Source organism: Carassius gibelio, chromosome A17, assembly GCF_023724105.1.
Source record: "Carassius gibelio isolate Cgi1373 ecotype wild population from Czech Republic chromosome A17, carGib1.2-hapl.c, whole genome shotgun sequence".
NCBI classification, from domain to species: Eukaryota; Metazoa; Chordata; class Actinopteri; order Cypriniformes; family Cyprinidae; genus Carassius; species Carassius gibelio.
The window spans coordinates 25,094,064-25,121,868 of NC_068387.1; the positions used below are offsets into that span (position 1 = coordinate 25,094,064).

At 35.7% G+C, this 27,805-nt stretch overlaps 2 protein-coding genes across 5 annotated transcripts in view; one reads left to right on the forward strand and one right to left on the reverse strand.

Moving 5' to 3' along the window:
• The window catches only part of LOC127933302 (runt-related transcription factor 2), a 57,352-nt gene extending 31,136 nt beyond the window's left edge, over positions 1-26,216 (reverse strand). For both annotated transcript variants that reach the window (XM_052530185.1, XM_052530184.1), the window contains exons 1-4: positions 26,052-26,216; positions 25,779-25,902; positions 3,123-3,370; positions 1,555-1,711 (exon numbers count right to left, since the gene is read on the reverse strand). In XM_052530185.1, coding sequence (XP_052386145.1) covers positions 1,555-1,711; positions 3,123-3,370; positions 25,779-25,836 — 463 coding nt within the window. In that variant the 5' untranslated portion in view covers positions 25,837-25,902; positions 26,052-26,216. The remainder of the gene's footprint in view (positions 1-1,554; positions 1,712-3,122; positions 3,371-25,778; positions 25,903-26,051) is intronic.
• supt3h (SPT3 homolog, SAGA and STAGA complex component) overlaps positions 3,258-27,805 on the forward strand; it is a 104,115-nt gene continuing 79,567 nt past the window's right edge. Inside the window, exons 1-2 of one of the 3 annotated variants that reach the window (XM_052530186.1) lie at positions 3,258-3,405; positions 9,230-9,339. In XM_052530186.1, the coding sequence (XP_052386146.1) occupies positions 3,379-3,405; positions 9,230-9,339 (137 nt within the window). In that variant the 5' untranslated portion in view covers positions 3,258-3,378. Of the gene's footprint in view, positions 3,406-4,838; positions 4,955-9,229; positions 9,340-27,805 lie in introns of those variants that run through there. The other 2 variants (XM_052530187.1, XM_052530188.1) reach the window with 2 other exon arrangements.

Below are 27,805 nucleotides of genomic sequence, written 5' to 3' on the forward strand. Positions count from 1 at the left end.
AAACATATATAAAATGTCAAATAAATATCTAAAATGTAAGTAATATATTATTTATATAGACATTGCATATATCGATATATATATCTATATATATTATTATACATAACATTTTAGATATTAATTTTACCATTTATATATATAATTAAAAATATTTATATATTTTTATCTCATGTTTTTTAGATATAAAAATGTTGCATGTGTCTCATTAATAATTGTAATTAATTAAAGCTAACATTTTATTACATTACACAATATTTACTAATCTATCTATCTACACAGAAGTATAAATAAAAATAATAATATTATTACAAAAATGTAATTTCCCAATGCAGTTCAATCAATGTATTTAACAATGATATAAAAAAAAACAATGTATAAACATTTTTTATTATTATTAAAATTAACACTGTTTTAAATGCATTATTATTATATATTTATAATTTTTTTCAGATTTTGGAATGAACACTGGCAGAATGGCCACTTCTGTTAATACTGATAAATCTGAAAATAATAACTAAATATCAGACAACATTGATATACATACTGTATCAGCCATCGAGAAGCCCACAGGTGGAGCGCACTTCCCCAAACACCTGGAGCTGTTTTCAAGTGTTTTAGTCTGTTGTTTGTGAGTGCCATGCGAGGGATTCCCTGCTGCACACGTCCGTGCTTCACATTAAGTGCCCGTGTGGATTAGTAGGGCAAGTCTAGACCACAAACCCGAGTACACACAGCCTCCAGCAGCAGACAGACCTCTCCTCTGATCTCACTGTCTGTCCCGGGACGCTTCAAAGGCCTGCGCGCTCAATGCCTTCTTCCGACAGGATCACAAGAGTGGGATTTTGTCTTTGACAATAATTGCAAGCATATCAAAAGCAGCATTCATCCACACATAAGCAGTCTGTGAGCACTTTGAGCCCGCATTCCCGTATTAAAGACTTTTTTTTCCATGTGTGTAGGGTGTATGTAACAGAAAAGTACTAGATAGGAAAAGCCAGTGAATGAATTGGAAATACTTTGCAAGTTTTATTTTGCAACGGTTACAGCCTGCTACTCTTTTTTTTTTTTTTTTGGTGCAATATGCTTTTTTGGTGCAATATGTTTTGGGAATACTTAAATGACAGTCTTTTTTTTTTTTTTTGGAAAGCACTCTTATTCTCAACATGGAAGCACTCAAATTGTTGGACGCTGGTGGAAAATAATAATGCGTTTCTGTGGTTCGCTTCCAATTCTGCAGCTCTTTTCAGTATTTCTGTAAGTGAGGAATTTTGGACAGAGTCCCATTGTGTTCATGTAAAACATGCAGTGCATAATTTGCATAATTGCATAAAAAAGGCTACACAGAAGCAATCTATATGCTTCATCAATCCATTTGATCAGACTGTTAATGATGTCAATCCATTTGGATTGTGCACTGCATGCCGAAATGTTATTTCCAACATGTCATTTATTTTAAACAAAATGTCTTGCGTGATTTTACACTTTTTTATGATTAAGCCAAAGCAAACAAAGCGGCCAGTGAAGACTAAATAAAATTAAACTGGAAGTACCAACCTCTTCCACTCCTGCCAACAAATCTCAGGTCGTTGAAACGCGCCACCTGATTCTTCATGACAGCCGAGGCGTTTCGCAGCTCTGCCGAGTAGTTCTCATCATTTCCTGCCATAACCGTCACCACTGTCCCATCGGAAACATCTCCCAGAGCTACAACCTGAACAGAAACGGACACGCGTGACTGTCCCGCTGTAATTTACCCTGCATTTCACTGCAGTCTCATATTCTGATGAAAACAGGCCTGTGATCCTGATTAGAAGTGACATTATGAAGCAAGTCTGCTGGCCTCATAGGGTTAATAACATGATAAATATATTAAAACCTGCAAATATATCACTACACAGATTTAAATGTGACCTTTTAAATTGTGTATATAAGGAATTCCACTTAAATTGATCAGAAACATCTGGTGAAGTCAGTATACACCAATACTTTAACTTTACTATTGATCCAGCAATGAACAGTGAGCATAGCATCTAAAGCAAATATATTCAATAGACTGAAAAGCCTTAGAACCAAAAATATATAAATTAAAATAAATGTCTAAAAACATTTATGTATTGCCAAAAAGTGTTTTTCTTAAATGCACAAAGGTTGTTTCGTGCTACTTTTTGTTTTCTTTTTCAAAACTTGGATTTTTCTATAACATGCAAATTATACAAGCAACTAAATCTTTTGTTGTTGAGAAAAGCAACAACTTGCAAAATGAGGTTTTATTCAGGCAAATAGAAGATGTTCAGTGTGAGCAGGAGGGCTCAGATTTACAAGCTCAAATAAATGAACAAAAGTATGTTAACAGAACAAGCATGCTATAGATACTAGCTGCATTCTGTTCGTAGGAAATACTCTGTCTTTAGTGAAAGTATTAATAGTTGTGTGTAACTGAAGCCGTGTGATTAAACATGCATGTGTTTGTATCTATGAATAGCTTCAAATCTCTCAGATTTCACTTCTCTCTCTCTCTCCAGGATTCCTCATTTTAAACATCTGTAACTCCCATGCATTAACATCTGATCCGAACATGCTAAAAAAAATATTAAATCTATTAAAGCACACCTGTTTATGTGGAAAAGAAACACTGATAAAAACATTATAAACCATTTAAAGTCATTACAATAGTAAAAACCCTCCAGATTTAAATTTTTTTTGGTTAAAAGTGTTAAAAGTAGTGCTAAAAGTTTGATACGATATGAGATCTGAATTAAAAGTGATGATTGTGTTTTCTTTCCTACTAATATTAAAGTGTATTTTTATGTGATGTAATGTATTTTTAATGCTGACTGGATCTTAAAAGAGATTAAAATCTGAATGGGACCAATTATTCCCTAGTTTAAATTTATAATAAAAATGCATTCGTATATGAACGAAAAAGGTGTAGCCTACTGATCTATTAAGTTGTAATATGTCAATAAATGAATAGATCACTATATAGTAATAGTGCGTGCACATAGCCAGAACTCTCTCATATAAAGTTTAACCATATGCAAATACTGGTCTGTTAAATGTTTAAAAAGAAAAGAAAAAAAAACACGTTTCTTAATCACATCTTATTAAACCGTCTTTCTGACCTTGAACGCCACCGGGAGAGTTTTGTTGCACCTCCAGTGGGACGGCAGCACCGAGCACAGAAAGTTGGGGCTGTCCGTCCGCACGAGCTCGGCGGGGTGGTCCGCGATGATCTCAACCATCGTCCGGTTGTCGTGCTGTCGGAGTCTCGGCAGCGCCGCGTTCTGCTCCTGCGGCGCATCGCTCATCTTCCCCGCCACCGGCTGAAGGCTGCTGGACGGCGGACTGAACCTGCGGCTGGTGCTCGGATCTACCGGGATGCGCATCACAACAATGTCAGCAAAGGTAAGGGCACTTCAAACCAGCACCAAAGTTTGTGTGTTCGATTAAAAACAAGCAGATGGGCTCTAGTATAGAAAGTCTGCTAGGCGCTTTCCAGAAAGCGATAAAGATGCTCGGTTCCCCTCCGGCTTTACGCGCGAGCTCTACAGGCGAATCTCGTGGAAATAAACGCAAGGGAGCTCCTAGTTACGCTCAGAGGAACCACCGACATAATTAACAAGGAGATCTTGCTTCTCCTTTGCGTTAACAAGCGTCAAAATCGGGAATAAAACCGAGTCGCTTCGCATTACGCGCGGAGCAAGAGTTCTCTTCAACGCGCTTCTTAAAACGTACCACCATATAAGAAGTGAAACAAAAAAAAAGTTAGCAAAAGTCCTTAAGAGCTTTCTTTCTCCATGCAGAGACTTTGTGAAGGGTTAAAAAGGTGATTCCGAAGGTTGTGGTTAGAAAGATGGAAAGCCGCAGTGTTTTGTCTCGTTGTGTGGTTTGTCTTAGGAGGCAGGGACTTGGGTGAGCTCAGGTTTTTTGTGGTTTATATATAAATGCAGAAGCAGGAGGATTATTATGCTGATGAGTCTTGAGCACGTCATTGTCTCCAAGCACCATTTCATGGCATCAAAATAAATGAGCAGTTCAGTTATTTGATATTCCCTTCTCTTACCAAAGCAATGCATTAAATACACACAGAGACGATATACACATTTGTGACTGAATAGGCTTAAAATGTTAAGATCAAGTAAATACGTTCCAAGTTCAATGAGGATACACACAACGAACTTTGAACATTTATTAAGCAAAATATTCAACAATATGCTACAGAGAGTTTTCTTTCACTGTTCGCTAATACTGAGAGATATAAAGGCTCATAAAGAGACATAAACACCACTCATCCAAACTAGACAGAGAGCAAACAAGCGAAGAGAAGTGACTCATTTCCTATTTCTAAAGACAGATAAGGAGTCCAAGCTAAAGTTAATATTATACAAGATCAGACAACAACAATATCATTCAAGTATATTGAACTAATTTAAGTCCCTCCCTTCATTCACCCTTCTAAATTATGACCCTTTATAGAAAGTCAGGCAGTAACATGATAAAAACGATACTAATATTAATATTAATACTAATAATAAAGTACAAAATAATAATTTTAATCATACTTATATTTTCTTTTTTTTTCGAAATGTAGCTAATACTCAATTATGTTAATATTTTTAGATTGTATTAATGATATAATTATAATTTAAAAAAAAAAGTTTTTTCTAATGTTTTTTTAACTGAGTGAATCTCAAAAGCTCTTTTGGTGGCGCTCTTTAACGTTTAAATTCGTCTTTTATTATGCGACGAGTGCAAACGCAGAACTACAGCAGCGCTCGCTTGCCACCGCAGTCTATTGCGTTATATAACCGTGAAAAACTCCACTACCCACAATCCCTGGCAGAGCCGCGTGACGTCAAATAGACACGCGCTGACCGTTGTGTTTACATCAGAGACAAGTGCCTCGCAGTTTGAAAGAGCACATGTGGATGGATTGAATAATTCATAACGTAAGGTAAAAATGTTCAGTTAACCTACTTAAACGTGTGAGGTTACAGTTCAGTTCTGGCCATTTGTTTATTCAGTTTAAACGCCAACCGAAAGCGAGACTTGAAAGCTCTGTCTGTTCGGTTCGAGTCACTGTTGTTTTTATTTTATAAAGTGTGTTATAAACAGTACCACAAACATCATTATGCCTTTAATAACGTTGAATCTTTTCATTTGAAATACTTTTAGCTGTTTGGATTCTTTACAATGTAAAGTTGTTACAGTAAATAGCTTTCATGTAACGTCTTGTAACATTACAACGGCATGCTAAGCCAAATGACCTAGCGGAATGCTCATTAAACATGCTAAATGTTTGTTCAAAATCATAATAAGATGGAAAAAATAGCAGATTTCTTATTGTAAAGTCCCATGTGCCTGTATTAGTTGAGGGTTAATACTCTTTTCTTCCTCCACAGTCAATTCTGTGTTTTATTCTGGGAGGAAAAAAAGGAAAAAAATTACAGACTTTCCCTCATGTATATTGTTTGTAAAACCTTGGCTGTTTGAAAGACTAGGAAGAGTGATTTCAGCATTCGACATGAAGTCTGACTCTGTGGAAACTTCACACACACACACACACCCACACACACACACACACAGAGAGAGACAGAGACACACTCACTCACACACAGATGATGGAGATTTTAATGTGTGAGCCATTTCTCCTCCTTCCTGTCCAAGCACACGTCCAAGAGCCTTTAATCGACACGTTTCGGTGTGAGAGAAATGGATTTCGCTTGATTTTACAGACGCAGGCAGCCGCTGCTGTGTGTGGCGAGGATGGAGGAGGGAAATAAAACATCCAATGGCTCTGAATCGCATTTGCCACTTCATTAGGGCCTCGAGAAAGACGCACTATTAAGTTACATTTCCTTCTTCGGTGACTGCGAGCGCCAAATATGTTTCTGATTTTCCCCCAGTTATGATGATGATGGTCTGTAAATTTATGAAGACGGCTGAGTTGGGGTAATTGTAATTAATGAAAAATATAGTCGAATATATATTGAAACGGCATGCGGCGGAAGGTTGGAGTTTGGAGTTGTCTTGGATGAAGAAGAAATAAATATGTTGGAGGTCTTTGAATGCTGATATTTGTGGGCTGTAGTAAAAGACTCCTTCCTCAAATAATTTTATGTCACTTAGATTCATCCGTATTTACACGCTGTAGGACTACTGCTCTTGGCAGAATCGACGAAAATAAATCTCATGCCCGCGACTAAATGAGTAAATTAACTAGGCGTCTGTAGAAACGACAAAAAAGACGTGGAAGCTACATAAAAGTCCTGACTATTTAATTACACAGAGGAAAATGCAATAAATAGAAAGGCTCCCTTTTCTGTTCTTTCAAAGCCTTTTGCATGTTGAAGTAATCTTGATTCATTTGCCACATCTGAATTCGTTTTGCCCAGTATGGCGACCATCTGCCTTCACCAGTCAAAGCAAAAGCTTTATCTTTCATCCAACAGAGGGGGCGAAAACAGAAGGAAATTTTACGCTGGGATGTGTTTATTGAAGAAAAAGGCCCTGCTTTTGCTTTGGTGACACTTTGGAACATTTAGCCTCATGTCGCTCTGAGACAGAATTAAGATTTATATTGGCTCTGATTAAAGGAGAGCTTCGCTGAAAAATGACAATTCGGCTTTCGTTTATTAACCTTCATGTCGTTCCAAACCCAAATGATGTTGTCATTCTTGTGGGACACGGAAAAATACATTTTGAAAAATGTCCTGGGTGCTCTTTGAAGCCATTTGGGACGTATGATGTCAAACTCCAAAAATGATGAAAGTTATTCTGTATGATCTGTATTTTGAGTCTTTTGAAGCCTTATGACAAGACTAAGCTTTGAAATCTCATTCTCCAGTTTCAAACATGAGCATTATTGAGATTCGAGAGCTGTATTATTTATTTTATTTTTTTTGTTAACTGGTTATAATTTATATACTACAATTTATACAAAATTCACAGAAAGTTTAAATATTTAACATTATTATTGTTATTTTGAACGGAGTATAAATTGATTGTTTATTAAATTATACTAAAAGTATAATATTAATACTAATTATTAATATTATTATTGTAAATGTATTTTTTATTTTATTTTTATCTGTATTGTTGTTGATTTTTCGCAATTATGAGTGTAAATTTCTTTTTATTTTTTAGGTAAAAAGTTTAAATATTTGATATTTTGTGAGTTTAACTTGTATAATCAATTTATACTGAAAAGTCTTAATATTTAATATTTTGTATTATTTGAAACAATGTAATCTATCTATATTGTTAGATATTGTGTGTATAATGGTTAAACTGTATAATCAAATACTATGTAAGTTTCACAGAAAGTATTAAATGTTCATGTTATTTAATAAATAATGAAATGTGTAAACTTGTATATGCAATTTATAAAAAAAATTCAGTGTATTTAATATTATTAATTTTTAAAATGAGTGCCCATTGTACACAATTTATACAAAAAAATTCACAAAATATATACACATTTTATATACATCTTTATACATATATATATATATATATATATATATATATATATATATATAGATATATATATATATATATATATAGATATATATATATATATATATAGATATCTATATATATATATATATATATATATATATATATATATATATATATATATCTATATATATATATAGATATCTATATATATATATATATAGATATATATATATAGATATATAGATATATCTATATATCTATATAGATATATCTATATATATATATATATATATCTATATATATATATATATATATATATATATATATATATATATATATATATATATCGTGCTGTATTTTGAGTCTTCTAAAGCTGTACGACAAGCCTAAAATCTCTTAGATTTTTCAAACTGCATATTCAAACTGATGTCGCTTTGGTTTGACATTAAGAAAAGGAGCGTCCACCTGTGAGATTTGATAGTCTGATGCTGGAGGAAGGCTGTGGGTTCTGAGTCTCTCACGCCGGATTAAGGTTCAAACAGACCAAGGGTTTGTTCAAATAAAGCTGGTGGTCCGTGACGATGTACCTGTCCGTGATTCCAAATGGAAATCTCTGCACACATTTGAATTTGACAAGCTCCATTTCTGGGTTTGTGTCAGCATCCTGTTAATTTGTTTTCTTTGTATTAAAGTAAGTCTAACTGCGAACTGTGCAGATAGCTGTGTGATGAATGTTAACTGCTCGACGACGTGCTCTGATAGTTCAGAAAAAGTCAGATAATGAGCAAATAATAGGCTAGTATATGAACGATGTATGCTGAGTCTCATAATGCCAATATATTTAATTTATCCGATTAATAAACCCAGCCTCCAAGTTTCTACAAACAGCTTTATCAATGGATAGAGCAGATTTCAGGTTTCAAATATTAATATTATTGTTATTTATTTATTTTATATATATATATATATTTGGTATTTTAACATTTAAATATTTATATATATATATTTATATAATTTTGTATATATTTTGTGTATTATGTGGATATATATATATATATATATATATATATATATATATTTTTTTTTTTTTTTTTTTTTTTTTTCTTTTTTTTTTCTTTATTATTTTTATTTTAAATATATAAGTTTGAGTCCACATTTGGAGATCTAGGACTCAAAGTTAAATTTGAACTTAAAAATGGTAGGATAAAGTTTTAAGATTAAAAGAAAAAAGTATGAATTTCTGGCATAAAATAAATATTTTTAGGTCACTAATCAGTTTTTATCTAAAATGTCATCAGAATTTTAAAATACATATTGGTCGACTATTACTGAAACGCTTTTAGTGGGTAATTTTATATATTTGACCCTTACATGGAAATGAATTTAAATGCTTTTTTGTATGTTTAGTTTAGATTCAGTGCTTAATGTTAATATATGTACTGATCAAACATTTGGTAAATACTAGACAAACACAGACTTTAAACTCGTCTGCTGTTCCCTTTGAACTAAAAGAAACATTTTCAGTCATTGTTTACAGTAGTTTAATCAGCATTGCTTTGGGCATTAAAAATAATTCAGTCTCGCATGTTTAAAGGCTAAATCTCTCTCTCTCTGAGCGGCGTTTGTCATTGATTCCGGTTGAACGTGTCCGGCTCTGAACATGTGGTGTGTTTCCCGTCCTGTCGCTGGACGCATCAGGAAGCGTTTTGCGTGTGAAGTGGCTTTCTAATTGCTCAGGCTTTGAGTGTGTGTTGTGTGTGTGTTACAGATGAGCAACAGTGCTGCGAGTCCAATGGCAGCCAGCAGCAGCAGCAGCACCGCGGCCGGACGCACATCCGGAAAGACCACCAGCTTCATCCCTGAGCTCCAGAGCATGATGTAAGTCCAGGAGTTTTCCTGTCTAAACTTATTCAAAAAACTCTGAGGTGTTCCAACCGATGGTAACAACTGATTAACATATTCATATGCCATTTACATATTGCTCCAAGATAATTTAGAGAAGAATTGGTCTAGAACAATTGACTTTTCATATGTTAACGCATTTAAACACTTGTGTCTCAAGTATAGTCATATGATTTGGAATTAACTGTATAAAACGTGGAATGTCATGGAATGTTGAGTGAATATCATCATACGATACCCACAGAAAGTTCATGACAACATGTCAAAATAAGAGTTGGGTTTAACGTGAAGAAATTGTGACATAAATAACATTACAGTAGAATGTACTTCCCAAAGTAATAATAATCATTACAACTTTTAAAAATATCACATAATTTTCCTATATGTTGTAATTTTAACAGTAAAACTGCTAGTGCAGCATTTATTTATTTATTGCAAAAATATAAAAGGAATTATTTAAACAAATCTAGTCCAGAAACGGCACAGAAAAAAATGTGGAAGTAAAAAAAGAATTTGGGAAAAATAAAGTTATACACACACACACAAAACACTTAATAGGGCCCTAAAAATATTTTTATGTTCCAATTTTAATAAATATTTTGGTTGATAAATTATGATCTCATTTAATAAGCCATGCTTTTTGAATACTAACATTTATTTAAACCATTAAAACACAGGGCCCTACTCAAGTCATCGCTACAAACCTTCATGCAGCATTAATCATTTTCTAAAGCGCCGGTGATGCAGGTCTGGATTTGCCATCATCAGCTGAAGAGCACTTTATAATTTACTAAAGTATCACTTATTATTTCATCTTTCAGAAATAAAGAGGGTTTGCTCAATGGAAAGCACGTCAGTGATTGCGGTTCTGTTGATGTACTTCGGCACACGACCGTATTTTCATCAGAAGCCCTGTTTTTCCGTCAAAATCCTTAAGTGTAGTTGATCTTGGAATGAATAATATTAAGCTCAATCTATAAAGCGAGCGTCCAGGTCTACAAAACTGCTTCACCGAGAGCACAAAGGAGTCATAAAGTACATTTACATGCCGAACCATTGACTTCCCTCCAACTGAGCGTTTGCGGTTTGACCTAGTGAGAGATATTCTTTAGGAAAAGCCACAGTGAAATTCATCCTGTCGTTCTGCTTTGAATCCCACCTGAGGAGACCTTCAGACTCATGCAAATCACAACAACAGTGTTTTCCTGTCTGTTTACCTCGTGTGGTGTGATGATACGGAAATACACGCCAGCTTTTGTAGAAAAATGAAATAAAGCCTCCTCTTTTTGTTTAGCCTGAGAAGTCAAAACCAGAGACAATAGCTGCTCAACAGAGGTTTTTATGAACTTATGTTATGTACACAAACTTATATCCTGTAATGATGATCCCTGCCAAGATGAAAAATATCACTGTAAGGAATATCTCTTGGTTTTAACAGCTTATTTGGCCTGTACAGATGCCTTAAATGATGGTGCACTTCTCTTATTTTGTTGTTGTTGTTGTTGTTTTGATTCTTAAATATGAAATGCTCCATGCCTGTCTTTAACTGCACACACTCCTGTCGTTTTAGACGTTCTTTTGGTCTAAAAAGATGATCACACGACCCTGCAACTCCCCAAATGGCTCCGGTTTGCAGTCTTGTATTTTCGAAAGACATTTAATTATAGCTTGCAGTCAAAGGCATTTTTGATGGAGACTAAATGGCCTCCAATTGCAAAGACTTTCTTCCTCCTTTGGCAGGATGATATGGAGATATTATATTCCAGCGTCTAACAATCTGTTGCATTCGTCTGTGTCAAACTGCACGCTCGTTGTCAACGACGTGCTTTAGTGATTTGCAGCTGAAATTGAAGTGTAAGAATTGCACGAGGAAGGGGAAAAATAGGGGGGTTTGAATAAAGTCAGTCGGGCATCTGTGAATGCGTACTATAAAACAGACTCTCTGTTTTTGACTCCGTCTGCTCTGGGCACGCCGGCCGTCTGGAAAAGTGAGGGAGGAAAATGTAAAGACGGTTTCCTCTGCCGCCTCTTGCCGTGACTGTCTGCCGCCCCGTGCCTTCACGGAGGTCTCTAATTGAGATCACTTGTACTTATAAATGGTAGGAAGTTTTGTGGTTCAATGAGAGGAGCATTAGAAGCGTAGTGTGTGCCTCTTAAAATTAAAACGAGGCTACCGTTTAACTTTCTTAATCAGCTAAATACGTCTCTCTCGAGGCATTTTTCTGCTTTTTCATCTTAATAGAGTTGGTTTTAATAGTGGCAGACCAATATGGGGTTTTCAGTGGCAGATCCTGATGTCTAAAGAGCAGGCTGGGTGGTATTATTGTGCTGAAAAGTAATATAAAGCATTTTAATCAAGCACACAGAATTGCAAAATTTAAATAAAACACACAAAAGTGCATATTCGTGCATTGGAAGGTTTAAAATGGTAAAATATCATTTAATTAGATAAGATGTTAAGCCCACTTGGCTGACTAATATTTTTATTGGCTCATAAGATACTGCAATAGATTTATTAGCCTTGCCAATACTGTTATTAGTACAATTAAGCACATTTTCATCCTGAATTATCTTATTACTGTAATGCAGAAAACTATTCTCATTACTGTTATTTTAGGATCATTGTTACCATTATAGATTTTAATCTTGTTTTTAATTAGTTTTATAATTTGTGTTTTCATTTCACTTTTTTTGTTTTTAGTTTTAGAAAAAAAAATATTTGTGTATTTTAATATTATTATTTTCTTTTTGTAATTTTTTTTTTTTTTTGTACATTTGTTGTTTTCGTACTACCAAGTTCAACTGAATGAAAATGAGAAATGTTCCCTTGCCTCTTAAATTAAATAATGTTGCCATTTAGCTTTCTAAAAAAGATAATGCATTTCTCTCCATGCATTTTCTGCTTTTTCATCTTAACGGAGTCATTTTTATTAGTGGCAGACCAATATGGGTTTAAATTTTAATTGCAAATTTAAGGGGTAAAAAGTGCATTATCAGTTTGCAAAGAATTTGATTTGATTTCTATTTTGTAAGTGTTAAAATAGCCAAATAACACTTAGAGAGGTGGCTATATGTCCCCTTGGTAAGTTAATTTTTGTATTAACACACAAGATAATATTGTAAATTAATTAGCCTTACATTTCTTGAAAGCACATTTTCATTCATTCATTTTCTTAGCACTATATTGCAGACAATTGCCTTCTCATTACTTTAATGCAGAGCAATATGGGGTTGCACATTTCGCAAATTAATTGCAAATTTAAGAGGTAAAAAGTGCATTATCATTTTTCAAATAATTTGATTTGATTTCTATTTTTGTTAAAATAGCCAAATATCACTTAATTAGCCAAGTGACTATATACCCCCTTGGTTAATTAATATTTGTATTAACTAATAATATTGTAAATTAATTAGCCTTGCATCTCTTGACAGCACATTTTCATTCATTCATTCATTTTCTTGGCAATTTTCTGCATTATAGTACTTTTTCATTACTTTAATGCAGAGCAATTTGCACATGTTGCAAATTAATTGCAAATTTAAATGAACATACAAAAGGAGAAAAAACTCCATCATCGGTTTCCAAAGTATTTTGCTTTTTGCATAACCACTTGGCCGAGCAATTTTTCTTTTTCATAAGATAATAAGCCTTGCCAGTAAATTTCTTGACCGTCTATCACAATACTAAAAACATTTTGGTGTAAAAACAATTTTCACTTGGAAATTTCACAATCACTTAATCGGCTGAAATTATCGGCCAAGCTAATATTGTAATTTAAATAACTTTGCCTATACTTTCCTTGACAGTCTGTTATGAACACATTTAACTGTTGTTTTGTCATCCTCTGTCATTTTATGAGCAGATCTTTTTGAAATGACAACATGACCATGATTATAGTGTGGTCAGGTAAAGGTGATGTCTGCAGCGGTGCACGCTAAATTACACCTCCGCTGGGATTGTTTTTGTGAAAGCATCTTGTTACAAAAACAGTGCTGACCGCAGAGGTGTTTTTAGTGCTCTGACATGTTGCTAATCTGCTGCTTGACAGCAAAAGATGGCATAAATGACTTCTGCATGCAGTCTGAAGCATTATACGAAGAAATGCATTTGTTAATATGCTTCAAATCGTGTGTTAGAAAGAGTGCTTGCTTTAATTTCCATGAGACAAGGATTAGGTGCTAAATATAATACAGACAGTTTAATATGGCCAGTGTCCTGCTATTCGCCTCTCTGTGGGTTCGACCAGCCTTCATCTTCCTCTCTCAAAGCCCCGGCCAGTTAAAACACATTCATTGCACTGCACTAAGGTAAGCAGTGTCTGTAATGATGGATGATTTTGTAGCCAGAAAACGAGAAAGGATCTGACACCGAACACCAGAGCTGAGCTTCACCCGTCTAGAATCTGAAAAGTAGACTAAAACGTCATTACTGCGTTTATTATTAAGTGTGGGTGGGGAAAAATAATATTAAACAATCGAATTCCAGTGGATAATGTCCCACCCTTCATTATTTCCCACTGAATATTTAGCTTTATTTATAGCGCGTTTACTTTGTGCAATGCGATCCATCGCCATCAGATACTGATTCACTGTCAGCTTCAGTCGAACAAATAAACATGAATGGCAAATTAAACAAACAAGCCAAAAACAAATCATATGCTACTGGTGGGATTCATTCGGGACAGATTTGTCTGTCTTCAGTCTGAGCTCATATTCACTGTGGGTTTTATCACGGCACGAGGCGATGCTCTCCGACTGCTTCCCTTTAACTGACTTCAAGTGTATCATGGCCTGTGGTTGTAACCTGATCAAAGCCAGTCCTCCATGAACTCCAGGGTTCATCACTGAAGACTGCATCATTTTTTTCTATTAAAGTGATTTGAAATCCCATTTTTGTGGCATCATTCAGTTTCAGTCCATATTACCATGTTGGCAAGAGTGTTTAAAAACACCTGAAGTCCTCATTCAGTTTCAGTCCATTTTGCTTTATGAATTTTAGCACCTATTTTATTTTGCCGCAATTATTTGTGGCACGGTGTTAGTACTTCTTTACTCCGAAAAAAACCCACACCAGCATTTTTGTGGCTTGCAAGTCCTGTCTGTTTTTTCTTTTTATACTGCAGTTTCAAGAAGGCTGCATTGAGGGAAATTTTTACAGTGTTGAACTAATGATGTTAATGCATAAGTGAGACTTCTAATGCCTCTGAAACCCATTGCATGTCTATACGCTGTTTTTGAAAGACGTATTGTTAATTAAGTGTGACGTATTTTGTGTTTTTGCCTTACTATCTGTAATTAGTGGCCTTGAGTAGAGAACGTACAGCCGTGAGCTGTTTGTAATGTTAGTCCATTTATTATGACACACCGTGTAATTGCTTTTGTTCAAACTCACATACATGCACAGACTTTTGCTCTAACTGTTGTTATTTCTGACATGTTTTTCTTGTTTACTTAATGGTTAGCAAGTTGATATTGTGAGTAAGTTCTGTTGACAGCAGCAAAACCGTTTACATTACTCTTCAAAAGTTTGAAATTAATACATTTATTTAGGATGCATGAAAAATTGACATTTAAAATGTAATAAGATTCAAATTCAAACAAATGCTGTTTTTTGAAATTCATATTTCTAAAGGAATCCGAAAAAAAACAAAACAATGAATGGTTTCCACAAAAATATGGAAAAATGTATTAAACTGTTTTCAAAATTGATAATAATGATAAATTATTGAGTATAAAGTCAGCATTTAAGAATGATTTCTTTATGATCAAATGACACTGGAGACTGGAATAATGATGCTCAAACTTCAGCTGCACATCACATGAATAAATGTAATTTATATTATAATAAATTATAATATTATTTCACAATATTATTGATTATTCTGTATTTTCGATCAAATAAATGCAGCCTTGGTGAAGATTCGAAAAATTGAACCCAACCCCAAACATTTGAATGGTAGCAGTGTGTATCAAAGACTGTTTTTATCTTCTTTTTTTTTTTTGGGACATGGAAAATGCTAGAACTATGGTATTCTTTGAAGTTTTTTGGAGTATATTGGATACTTTATACTCTGAAATGCTTACAAAGCACCACAGTATGACCATTTGTACCATGACATGAGATGATACTAACTTGGCTGACATCCTCCCTTCTTTTTTTTTTTGGAGTTTGCAGCAGGATTTCTTTCATTATATAATGACCATTGTGAAATAAATCTTCATTGAAAGGGTCATATAATATCTGGGAGCAAAACACAATCATATTTTATAGTCAGGAAAAAGTTGCTGATGGAAAAGCCATTTATATGTCTTTGTGGGAACGTAATGAGACTGAGTGAATGTAGCACTTTTAATTTACTCCCAACAGTTAGGTGAACGTCAGCCACTTACTGTAATTAAATACGGCATTAAGATTCAGAGCTGTCAGGAAGCGTCGAGTGGCATTTGCAGGTGCGACGGCCCACTGTCCTCTCTTAGCATTTAACTGCATTTACAGCTATCCACTACAGGACCTGGGTGAAACCAAGGGCCGTTGACTAGCAACCTGTAGGCATTTGTCTAATTCGGGCTTCTGTCTCCTGGGCTGCAGCCTGTATAAAACCCTCTTTGCTTTCAAGGCCCCTCGAATGTTTTCGTAAACTTGGATGGAGACGAGTCGCATTGGAAGCAAACATCAGTAATGAGCTGGCACACAGACTCTCTGGTTAACCAGACTGTAATTTGGGGACTGAAAAGAACCTCTCATCACTATTGAGTATTTGTTTACCACAGTTTAACTCTAGTGTTTCTGCACAGAGCCTCTTTCTGAAAGACGCTTTAACTGTTGCTGTTCTGATCTGATTGTACTGGACGTGGAATGACCATGTAGTTATGTAGAGATGGCTTTACATTAAATATGCAGTTTCTATCATAGGCTCTGTTCTAAAATATTGTGAGCCCTCTTCTCTGCATATCCTAAATATAAAGGCAGCATTCTAATTGAAACTGAATATTTTAAATGATCGTGTTAAGTGATTTAGGGCATTCTACATAATATACGGAGCAACTTTGGGTACATAGCGCACAAGAGAGTCAAGTTTGGTGTTAGATGTTCCTAAACGAATGATACAATACAGGTTAAAAATGTGCTTCACTCAAATAGTGCGCAAGAAAATACTATTTTTCTTTTCATTAAGTCATTATTTTTCTTTTCATCAATTTTTATATATATATATATATATATATTTTTTTTTTATTTATTAATTATCATTTTTTAATTAGCAAGGATGCATTTAATCGATCATAAACATTTATGATTTTACAAAGGGTTTTATTTCAATTTTCTTTTCAACTTTTAATTAAAAAAAACAGAATTTTTAAATCAATTTTATTATTTTAAATTGCTGCAATAGATCACAATATCATTTATCAATTTTTTTTTTAATCAAACGGAGCCCTGGTGAGCATAAGAGACTTCTTAAAAAAAAAAAAAAAAAAAAAAATATATATATATATATATATTATACCATAATTTTTTGTTTAAAAATAAAAATGTAATGCGTGTGTGTATGTATGTATATATATATATATATATATATATATATATACACACGCATTACATTTTTATTTTTAAACATATTTGTTTTATTTTTAAAATCTTGAGTAATTAACATATTTTTTTTTCAGCCAATTAAGGCAACATTGTTTTTTTTCTTCCATAGACCAAAAACATTAACACTACAGACAACCTAAAAACTATGCTTTCTTTCTAGGATGTCTTAAAATGCTGCCTGTGTAGGCAACTCACTATGTTTTGGAACAGAGCCGGTGAATTTGTTCTGATTCTCCAGTTCAAATAGTGTCGGTAACATAAAAGCAATATCAACAAACAAGACTTTGTATTTGATATTTGACTTCTAGGTCTGATGGTGCATATTTTTAACATCTTTTATTGCAGCTGACAGCAGTAAATTAAAGAACAATATGCTCTGGAAACCTTTTATTTACTTCATAATGAACTCTCTACAAAACAATGCCAGTAAGCCAAGTGCAGTCTCGCCCATTGCATTTCGCAATACTTCTGGGAAAAGGCTCAGAACAATAGAGAGATTCCTGCATACATGAAGCTCGCGTTTTTGAACTCAAAACAGAATAAGTAGGTGCTATAGATTCTCGATGTTCTTCTTGCTTGAGGTTTTATGAATGCCAGACTGCGCGAGCGGTAATGATCGATGGCTTGATGTGAGCAAAACAAAAATCCAAGTAGAATGTTTTGCAACCTTCTTATTAAAAGCATACATTGAGGATCTGCATGCTTTCTATAGAAAGAACTTTTGAATTGATTTACGATGCATTCAAACTAGGACGAGACTCCAAGCTTGTTGGGTATAAACGTAGAAACTTTTCACTCGACGCCCATCAATATTTAAGCATCTTCAAATTACCTTAACCGAGAACGGTTCATGCATTTACGCATTTCCTCTCGCATTAATTGTTGCGGCATTTACCCTCGTTGCAATCATGTTTATTAATAAGAAGCCTTGTTAATATTTAGACGTCGTGAGAACGTCTAGTGTTGTCTTTGTCAGCGAAATGCAGTCCATGGAAAGCTCAGTTGCTTTTAAACCTTATTTTTCAGTGGAAAACAACATCTTTGGAGATTCGCCTTTGGACGTCTAATGCATATTTAACAGTGAGGAGGAACGTTTTAATAGACAGTGTCAACCTCGGTGAGGGAGTCTTTCTGATTAATTTTACATAAGGTCTTGCCTTTATACTCCACTGAGTGGCTGTCATTTCCCCAAAGGATTCAGTGATATACCGAAACACCTTTACAAGTAGTTTTGTGCTCGCAGTGCACACACGAGACAATGAAACAGGAGCCATGATGTCTAGTTGAGTAACTATAGCACCCTGCCCAATGCCGTCAGAGGATGAGTCAACAGCCGTTCCAATCAGAAAAACAGTGTTGTTGACAACACGCTCGGTTGTGGGGTTAATTCTTAATGACTGTTTTTCTCCTCTGAGCTTTAACGTACCTCTACTTTGGAATATCAGCTTCTCTGAAAATCATTTTCGGCCCATTTCGTGCACGTTGATAATCGCTAATTGATTTCATTTAATGATGCAGTGTATCCAATTAACTTAGTATATCTCAGGTCTGTTCGTAGGGTTTGCAGAATGCAAATAATCCAATGCAGCTAAACATATATTTGTGCATAATTAGGATTGAAAAATAAATAGGCTTATTTTGATGCTGCTCTACATTTTTGGTGCAAATTTGACATTTTTCCAGTGTTTCCATATTTCCAGCATTTAAATCATTTCTGCTTTTGTTTATGCATTTACAAAATTGTGAATTTCAGTATTGAGCCATGTTTGCATATTAAAGGCACATGCAGTCAATTTTAATATTAATAACCTTTGAGATTTCTGTTACTTTTGCATGATAAACATTTGTGATCACGACTTGATGTCCAAATGTAAAATCTGGGTCCGGAAGCAAAACCAGTTGACCCACATGAATGATTTGGTCTTAATGGCACATGGCAATTCTGTTCTGATCAGTGTGTTCTTATGTCCTTCAGATTATAAGTAATACAGTTACATGACAAAATTAGCAAACTCTTTATATTAGGAGGGTCCAGATTCCAATGTTGCATTTGAAAATGCAAGATTCATATGGATTCATGGGAATTCTGTGCCTTAGAAGTATTTCAAGTTTCTGCAGGTCTTAAAAATTCACCCTCTCCCAATTTAAAAAGCTCTTAAATCAGAGCAGGAAGTCTTAAAATCACAAAGTCGTGGCATTAAATGTTGCAAAAATGTAATGGATTTTCAGTGTTTTTACTTTCCAATGCAACAATGTAAGCATTGTTAAATTAAGACACATTTACTTGAGATGCAAATCTCAATTTTTGAAAAAATTAACACTAGTGACCTTATGCTTCAAACAAAATCTCAGTGGAGTATGAAAATAGTTTCACTTTGGAATTCTATTGATTTTTCTATGCCCTCTGGTAGATATTTGTTCTTGTTTTAATGATAAACTCACTTCATTTTAAACAGTATCACAGAAAACAAGACTTCTGATCTTAAGTCATTTTGCTTCTCAAGTAAATGTATCTTGATTTAAGAATCTTTAGACATTTGCACTGTAAAACAAGACACAAATACTGAGGAGAAGCATCACTTTTTTTTTTTTTTGCATTGTGTCCAGAAGGTATTTGGTTGGAATAATAAAGACATTAACATTAAGAGAACATTTACTGTTTCTTTCAGTTTATTTGGTTTCAAAAAGGTCTTTAAAAAAGGTCATAAAGCCTGCAGAAACCCTGAGTGATATCTGTAAGTGCAGTGGACATGGCCTAAAGACCTTTAAAATCTGTGAGATGACAAAGTGTTTCTTTTGTGGTTTCAAAACACTTGTAACAGAAGACAAGAACCGGATACTACAGAATCAAACCTGACATGCAAAGAGCCGACGCGTGGCTCCCCGAGCGGATATCTGATATGTGCAGGTGTGTCGTGGGTTTCTGTAGCGAGTGATTGCTGTGGTCAGATTACCATGCCAGTTAGAGAGGGCGATTTTGTCCTTTAAGACTAATGTTTAGATTTCAGCGTGCGTTGCGGGCTAGCGCGTTCTGCACGCTGCTCACACTCACGCGCAAGCTTCTGTAATTAGCCCTGACACGTTCCCTGGCACACGAGCACGGGTGTGTTGATTGGCAGGTGCATGATGTCATTCATCCCTGTTTTTCGCCATCACGCTCTCCTGTGGTATTAGTGTTGTTTGAACGTCTCTCTTCGCTTTCGTGAACTTGTTTACATCCGTTAACTCGAATTTGAATGTTTAAATCTGCAATCACAAATGGCGTTTTGAACATGTAAGTGTTTTTCCAGCATCCTCGGAGCCAGACAGTTCGTCTCCCAGCTCTTCACTTATTGTTTACGTATCAAAAATGTACATTTTTAAGGGGAAATAAAGCATTACAAGGGCCTATTTGAAAACAGTCCATTTCCCCTGCGGTGAGCAGCGGAGCCACAGTTGGAAAAGGAAGCCAAGGCTGAGGAGGAACGCCAATGCAGCGCGTCCAGTTTTCCTGAGTCTCATTCCGGGCATTTTTACATTCTGTTTTCCCTTATAGCTCTTGTGCATATCGTATTATAAATATTTTTAAGTAATGTTCTGGCTTGAGAAACTTCTGCATTCCTGTCTAGGTTAAATCAATACAGCTGTGGCAAACAGGTAAAGCCTTGTTAAACGCAGTTGCTGGAATCACTTCATTACGGCACAATCAAAAACTTATCGGAACATTTCATATTTTACCCTTGAAACCCCCTGAGGCTTCTCTGAAGAAAAAGCTGCTCTTGATTGTCAATGGTCTGTTGTACAGTGTACTTTCTAAATAACTATGCTATTCCTCAATTTACCAATTGCTCAAAGAATAAAGTAAGAAACTTATCAAAATGTACCAGTGTCTGCAAGCAATTAAGTGTTTCTGATGCAAACGTTGTAGTTAAATGTCACTTTGGTGTTATTGACTGATATTTTGTGATGCATCAGAATTTACCTTGTAGTGTTTAGTCCTGCTTAACTCTAATTTTGCATGAATGAATGAATGACCACAGCGCCAAATTTGTGCCAAAGTAAGCCAAGAAGCGGATTCCGCAAATGTAACCTAAATATAAATGTGTATATATAGTGGACTTTTTATATAGAAATGTATTTAAAATGCAGTGCCATTTCTGGGTGATTCGTCAAATGCATCAAAAGTAAATTATTATTATTTATTTTTTTAATGCAAAAGTTCTCAAATCATGCTGGATTACATGGATCATCTGGTTCTGTACATTCCAGCTCATCTTTCAGTGTACATTTTCATGCCAAAAAAATAATTACAGTGCTTCTTTCTGTAGCTCTTAAGTCGTATTTCACCCTTCCACAAATGAAGGCCCTAAAAATGTCTTAAATCAGAGCAGAAATCTTGTATTCATAAAGTCACCCAAGTGCAACTGAAAAAAAATATATTAATAATCTCTTCCTCAGTATTTTTGTTTTGTTTTCCAATACAAAACATTTATCTAAACATCCTTAAATCAGGATACATTTACTGGAGATAAAAATGGAAGCAATTATGTCATGTTTTGTGAGAAATTGAATAAAATTAAGTGAGTCTATGCTTAAAACGAACAAAAATCTGTCAATGAATGAAGACTCATTTTCCTTTGTTGATTTTTCTGCTATATGCTCTTGTTTTAATCACTCTGTTGAACTTTGAAGCATTGCTAATACAAAACATTTACATTAGATACCATATTGATGTACTGTATTAATTTCAGTGTACTTAATTTAAATTTACCCTCATAAAACCTAAAGAAACTCTATATTATTCCTCCTCTTCATTGCTCAGATCAGTCTCAAGCTCATGGTTTGAGGTGGCCATTCATTATCGGAGCTGTTTGTCTGGAATCCAGCTCTGTAATCCTCCTCTTTGAAATACACTTACATCAACCATTGGCTCCGTCCCTCGTACACAATCCACTGCCTATGAATTCAGTATTTTCATGTGTATTTCCATCAGCGACTGCTTCAAACGGTGATATATCAGAGGCGCTGGCTTGGCTGGCTATGATTTCAAGATGGTTTGTGGCCACTCTGATGGTTTGTTGACTGGGTTTCCACGTTACAGAAGTCGGGTCTCTTCGTGTTATGCGACTATTTATTGTTTCCCACTTTGAATGTTTTGTTTGGCTGTGTGAGACTCCATGGTTAAGTGTTTGATTATTTTCTCAGAAGCTCCCTCCAAGTTTGTATGAGACATCAATGGCCCTCTTTAAAGCACATTGGATATGGTGTGTGGCGCAGGATCTCCATGAGAGAACTGGCTCTTTTTGTTAGAATGTAAATGTCATCCTTGGTGTCCTGTCTAGCAGATTATGACGTTTTGATTGCATTTGAAGTCAATCAGTATTAGGATTATGCATGTCTTTTAAAGAAGTAAGACAATGCATTTAAAGGGATGTTGAGACTGCATATAAATGCAATAGAAATATAACATTGAGATCAAAATCCATGTGTAATCTGAATACATATTGAGAATTCATTTTTCATTACAAATGACTGTGCATAACAATTTCTGTTTTGTAAATTAACTTGGAAAAATGCACAATTTAGATTTTGATGTTTTAAAGTGCACTTTATGCTTCAGTAGAATGACATGATTAGATTTAGTCAAATTTGTCACCTAGAAATAGTGCAGATTTGAAAATACTTGTGTTTACATTGTACTTTATAATGTTTTAAAATCTCAAAAATCAAGATTTGAGGAAAAGCCAACACAGCTATGATTTGTTCTCCTCCGGTTGCTCTGTTTGCTTTGAGCAGCTCCTGCAGAAATGAACTTCTGCATCCGTGTGTCTCATATCACATTACAACCTCATTTTCCTTTACAATTCAGTCGGTATTCGGTCTAATTATGTTTCCTTTTCTTGTTCATGTCTTTTTTCCCCCCTGACACACTCTCCGTTATCATTGATTTTGGTCTCAACTGTCCGGTTGTGAACGGTAATTACAGATTTTGAGACAGATTATCACACACATTACGTTACGTGTCAAACTCGCGTTAAGGAAATGCACATGGTCTGAGAGATGCAGTGATTTGGTTCTAACGTGTCGCACATGGGGTAAATGATTCCAAGCCCTCTGCAGCCAATACAGCGTTATAAAAATATATAGATGTCCTTGATATTGAAGCCAAGATAAATGCAAACTTTTTCCCCTGACAAAATAAATGTTGATTATATAAAACAATGCAGACAAGAAAGCACAAAGCATAAATCTCTTATTTGATTTGTCTTTCAATGCATATTATTAGATCGACTGATTCCTTTCAATTTGAGACTTTTTTGACTATAAAATAAAGGATTTGATTTCCCGTAATAAAATAAATAAAAAACTTGCACGCCACCTGGCAATAAATATTGCATTTCATTAATGTTTAACTTTCTGGACGGCTCTGACTGCTCACTCTCTGAGGTTTGGTTGCCCAGGTCACGTTTCGTCCATTAATGTTGTTTTTCTAGCGTAAACGAGAGATGTGATTATCAATTAGCTGAATGAAGCCGCTCAATCCAGCCCAGGATATCAGCACTGGCTCTAAATGAGAAGCACATGTCACCTCTGAGCCCAACAACACGCTGCTAATTGATTAGTGACGCTCTATGAAATTTGCCAAGTGCTTGTTTTACATCTGTAAAGGTTGCATGTGATGGCCGTCCGTCACCTGAAGAAGTCTGAGCTTAATTAATTAATAATGTTTGAGTTTGTGTAAACGGGGGAATGCAACAAGATGATTGTGCTGCTGCAGTACGCTCTCTTATTTCATGCTCACGTTTGGTGCCGTGTTCAATTTTGACTTGTAATGTGAATCGAAATATCAACCGTAGGACGTATTTCAGCATTTTAGGAAATAGACCACCACTTAGTGCAAGCATTAGTTTATTATTAGTGTATCCTGCATCAAGTTTAAAGGGTTTGCTCTCTTTCTAAACAGTTAACCCTGTTTAACTACTAACCCTGTCATAAAACAAATATAATATGCAATTATGAATGTAAAATATAATTAAAATCTAGTCTTTAATTTGAATATTGCTGGCTATGTATCCCTTTCAGCGTCTTTGTAAATGACTTTTAAAATCTGTAGAAATAAGAGGCATTTAGAGATATTTCTTTAACTTATAGCATATCAAGATTTTTTATTTTATTTTTATTTTGAAGCTAGAACAACAATAGGTTATGTTGGAACACAGAAACTTTTAGAAACCAATTTCTGCAGAAAAAAAAAAAAGCTCCAGTCAGCTGCCATTTTATTTATTTTTGTGTGTTTGGAAAAGCCTAAACTAGGATGAATGCAAATAGAGAGGAACATCAAAAGGTTTGCATATTTACGTGCTCTTTAGCTTATAGAGAATTAATAACGTGATTTTTCTATTTTGATACTAAAACAAAATTATGGTATATGGGACCTCAAAAACTTTTATAAACCCCTGTTTGGGGGAAAGATTTAGGTAAAAATCTCTTTTGAATTGGTGATTTTATTTCCTCTATTGCATGCTTGAAAAAGCCTCGACTGTGCTGAAAACAAATAAGTAGGAAAATTTAGTCTTAATTATGCATGCTATTTTAAATTGCTTTTTAACTTATGAATCAAGAAATTTAATGTTTTTTTACATTGGATGTCAAAAACGTCATTTTGTAAAAAAAAGAAAATCTGTTTGATTTGCATTTTATTTTCTTTTGCATCTTTCAAAAAGCTTAAACTAAGCTGAACACAAATAACAAGGATAATTAAAGGGTTTGCACATTGGTTTAAGTGCCTTTTAGGGAATCAAGAAATTAAATGTTTTTTCCATTTTGATGCTAGAACAGCAACTGTCTAGTGCCAGTTGGTGCTTTAAATCAAAGCAAGATATTTGGGTATAAATGGATGCTTCCTGATTATAAAGGTTTGTAATGAAGGACTGTAAGCTCACTGTGTGTGTTTTCCTGAATAAGTTAGTATGCAATAATATCAAGCGGTATATTCTAATGCTTTCGGGGTGTGTGTGGTATATCGCGCCTCTGTAGACTCGTGTTTTTGAGACGCCACCTCGAACGCCTTGATGTGCATCGACAGTGATGACAAAACCATGTAGCTCACGCTGTCTGGCCCCGACTCAATATCCTGCCTCCATATGTTTGTCTAGAAAGGCCTCCGATTACGTCGACATGAGAAACTTGATGAGGAAAATACTGTAAGTACAATCTCTGATCGCTCTGTCAACAGCGTTTTGTATTTTATTTCCATACTTGCCGTGTGATAAGATCAAGATTTGTTTGCCTTTTACATGTTAGTATATTTTGAATAGCTGAGGTATTCAAATAGGTTTTGCATAGATTGTGTTTTACATGTGGTTTTTTTTGTGTGCTGTATAATGCTGGACTCAATTTACACTCCCAGATTTGCACAATGTCAGACCCCATTTTATTTCCTTTTGCATCTTTGAAAAAGACTAAACTAAGCTGAACACAAATAAAAAGCATTGCATGTTTGTTAAAGTGCGTTTCATTCATAAGAATAAATAAGCTCCCTTGTTAACCATTTATCAATAAGAATTAATCACTGCAAACCATGCACTATTGCATGTTTTTCACATCTTGTTCCAGTGAATTGAAACAGAGTGAATGTTTATACATCCAGAAGGGATCTTTGCCTATTCGTCCCACATATGTGTTTTTAACACAAACAAGTCAGCATCTCACATGCACTCGAACCCAAACACGCCGACTTTTAACGTTCCTGTGCGCGTGCGCCGTTGGTTATCAACACGCTCGAGTTCTGTGTGACCCGCCGCTGAACCGCAGTGAAATGAAAATAATTTTTCACAGCACTCACCCCAGAAAAAGTTCTGCTGACACGGAGTCACCGAGCTGAAAAGACTGTTAGACGCCATAGCCACACGTGGATCTCCTCGGCTCTCTCCTCCTCTGGAGGTCGTGGTGACCCTTGAAGTCCTAAACTGGGAGCACAAATCATATCAAGGCATCTGAATGCAAGCGGCAGCGACGGCAAACAAACAAAAGCACCCTGTGCACGGCTGCGTGTTTCCCAAAAACTTTCAGGCACCGATATCAACGGCATATATGAGTGTGGTTAGAGCGTACTTACTGACTTGTTGGGTCTCTGTGACTGGGGTTGACCCACTCAGATTAACCATTTACGCCCCAGTGGCTCCCTCCTGTCGTCCTGGGGAAATCTCGTGCACCGCACTTGTGGTTCTGTGGTTGTTTGTGAGGGGAATGAGACATTCTCGCAATCCAAAAACGTGTAAGCTTTAAAACACACTTTTTTCCCCTCCTGATGGGCTGTTACTGGAGAGGCTGGGTCATGTGTTCGGTGACATCAGAGCAGCCGAGAGGGTTCAGCCCTCTTGTCAGTGGTCCTGCGTTTCCTACTCACATCCAGCGGGATGCAACCTCAGCTCCTGTCAGTCCGAAAGAAAGGGGCTGGGATTTTCAGTCTTTCTCAGCTTCTCCACATCCCTGGTCTCATTCCTGTGCTTGTTAACTCTCCGCGGTGCGTTTCGTCCCACGCGGGTGCTGTTTAGACTCCAGGTGTGTCTCAGCGTAAGTTGCATAATAGGCTCTTTAAGAAATGACAGTCACTGTTGGCTCTTGGATCACATCTGGCTGTGGAGACGCCCCGCGGCACGTTAACAAGCGCATTAGCGGCCGTGATTCATCCGTCTGTTTAGCACGGCTCACAGGTTTGGATTTTGGCTCATGGTCAATTAAGGTGTTTGTGTAAGCGCAGAAAAACATGTGCTTCTGCAGCGCTTTCTCTCTCTCTCTCTCTCTCTCTCTCATGTCATGTTAGGTGCTACACTGAATTTTGTGTGTGTTCATGTGACTTTAAAATCTAAATTACATTTCTTAGTAGTTAGACCAACACTTAAGTTAAAGGAGGGGCTTGCGCCACAGACCAGAATATCACTTTAGGGTGATCGCTTTTGATTTGGACCAGTAAGTAGGCACATTAGAACAGCTTAGAACTGCCTAGCAACTTTAGAATTGTATATCAGAACAGCCTAGCAACTACTCAGAACATTTCAGAACATCATAGTAGCCACTCAATAAAGCACTACAAACACTTAAAACAGCCTAGCAACCACTCAGAACAGCCAAACAACCATTTATAACACTCTAGCAACCACTCAGAACAGCCTAGCAACCATTTACTTCACCCTAACAGTGACTCAAAACAACCTAGCAGCCATTTAGATCAGCCTAGCAACCACTCAGAACAGCCTAGCAACCACTCAAAACAGCCTGGAAGCCACTCAGAAAAGCCTAGCAACCATTTAGATCAGCATAGCAACCACTTAAAACAGCCTAGCAACCTCTCAGAACAGCCTAGAAACCACTCAAAACAGCCTAGCAACTACTCGAAACAACCTGACAGCCACTCAGAGAAGCCTAGCAACCATTTAGATCAGCATAGCAACCACTTAAAACAGCCTAGCAACCTCTCAGAGCAACCTAGCAACCACTCAAAACAGCCTAGCAACCACTCGAAACAACCTGACAGCCACTCAGAACAGCCTAGCAACCATTTAGATCAGCATAGCAACCACTTATAACACCCTAGCAACGACTCAGAACAACCTAGCAACCACTCAAAACAACCTAACAGCCACTGAAAACAGCCTAACAACCATTTAGATCAGCATAGCAACCACTTATTACACCCTAGCAACCACTCAGAACATCATAATAGCCACTCCAAAAAGCCAAACAACCATTTATAACACCCTGGCAACCACTCAGAACAGCCTAGCAACCATTTATTACACCCTAACAGTGACTCAAAACAACCTAGCTGCCATTTAAATCAGTATAGCAACGACTCAGAACAACCTAGCG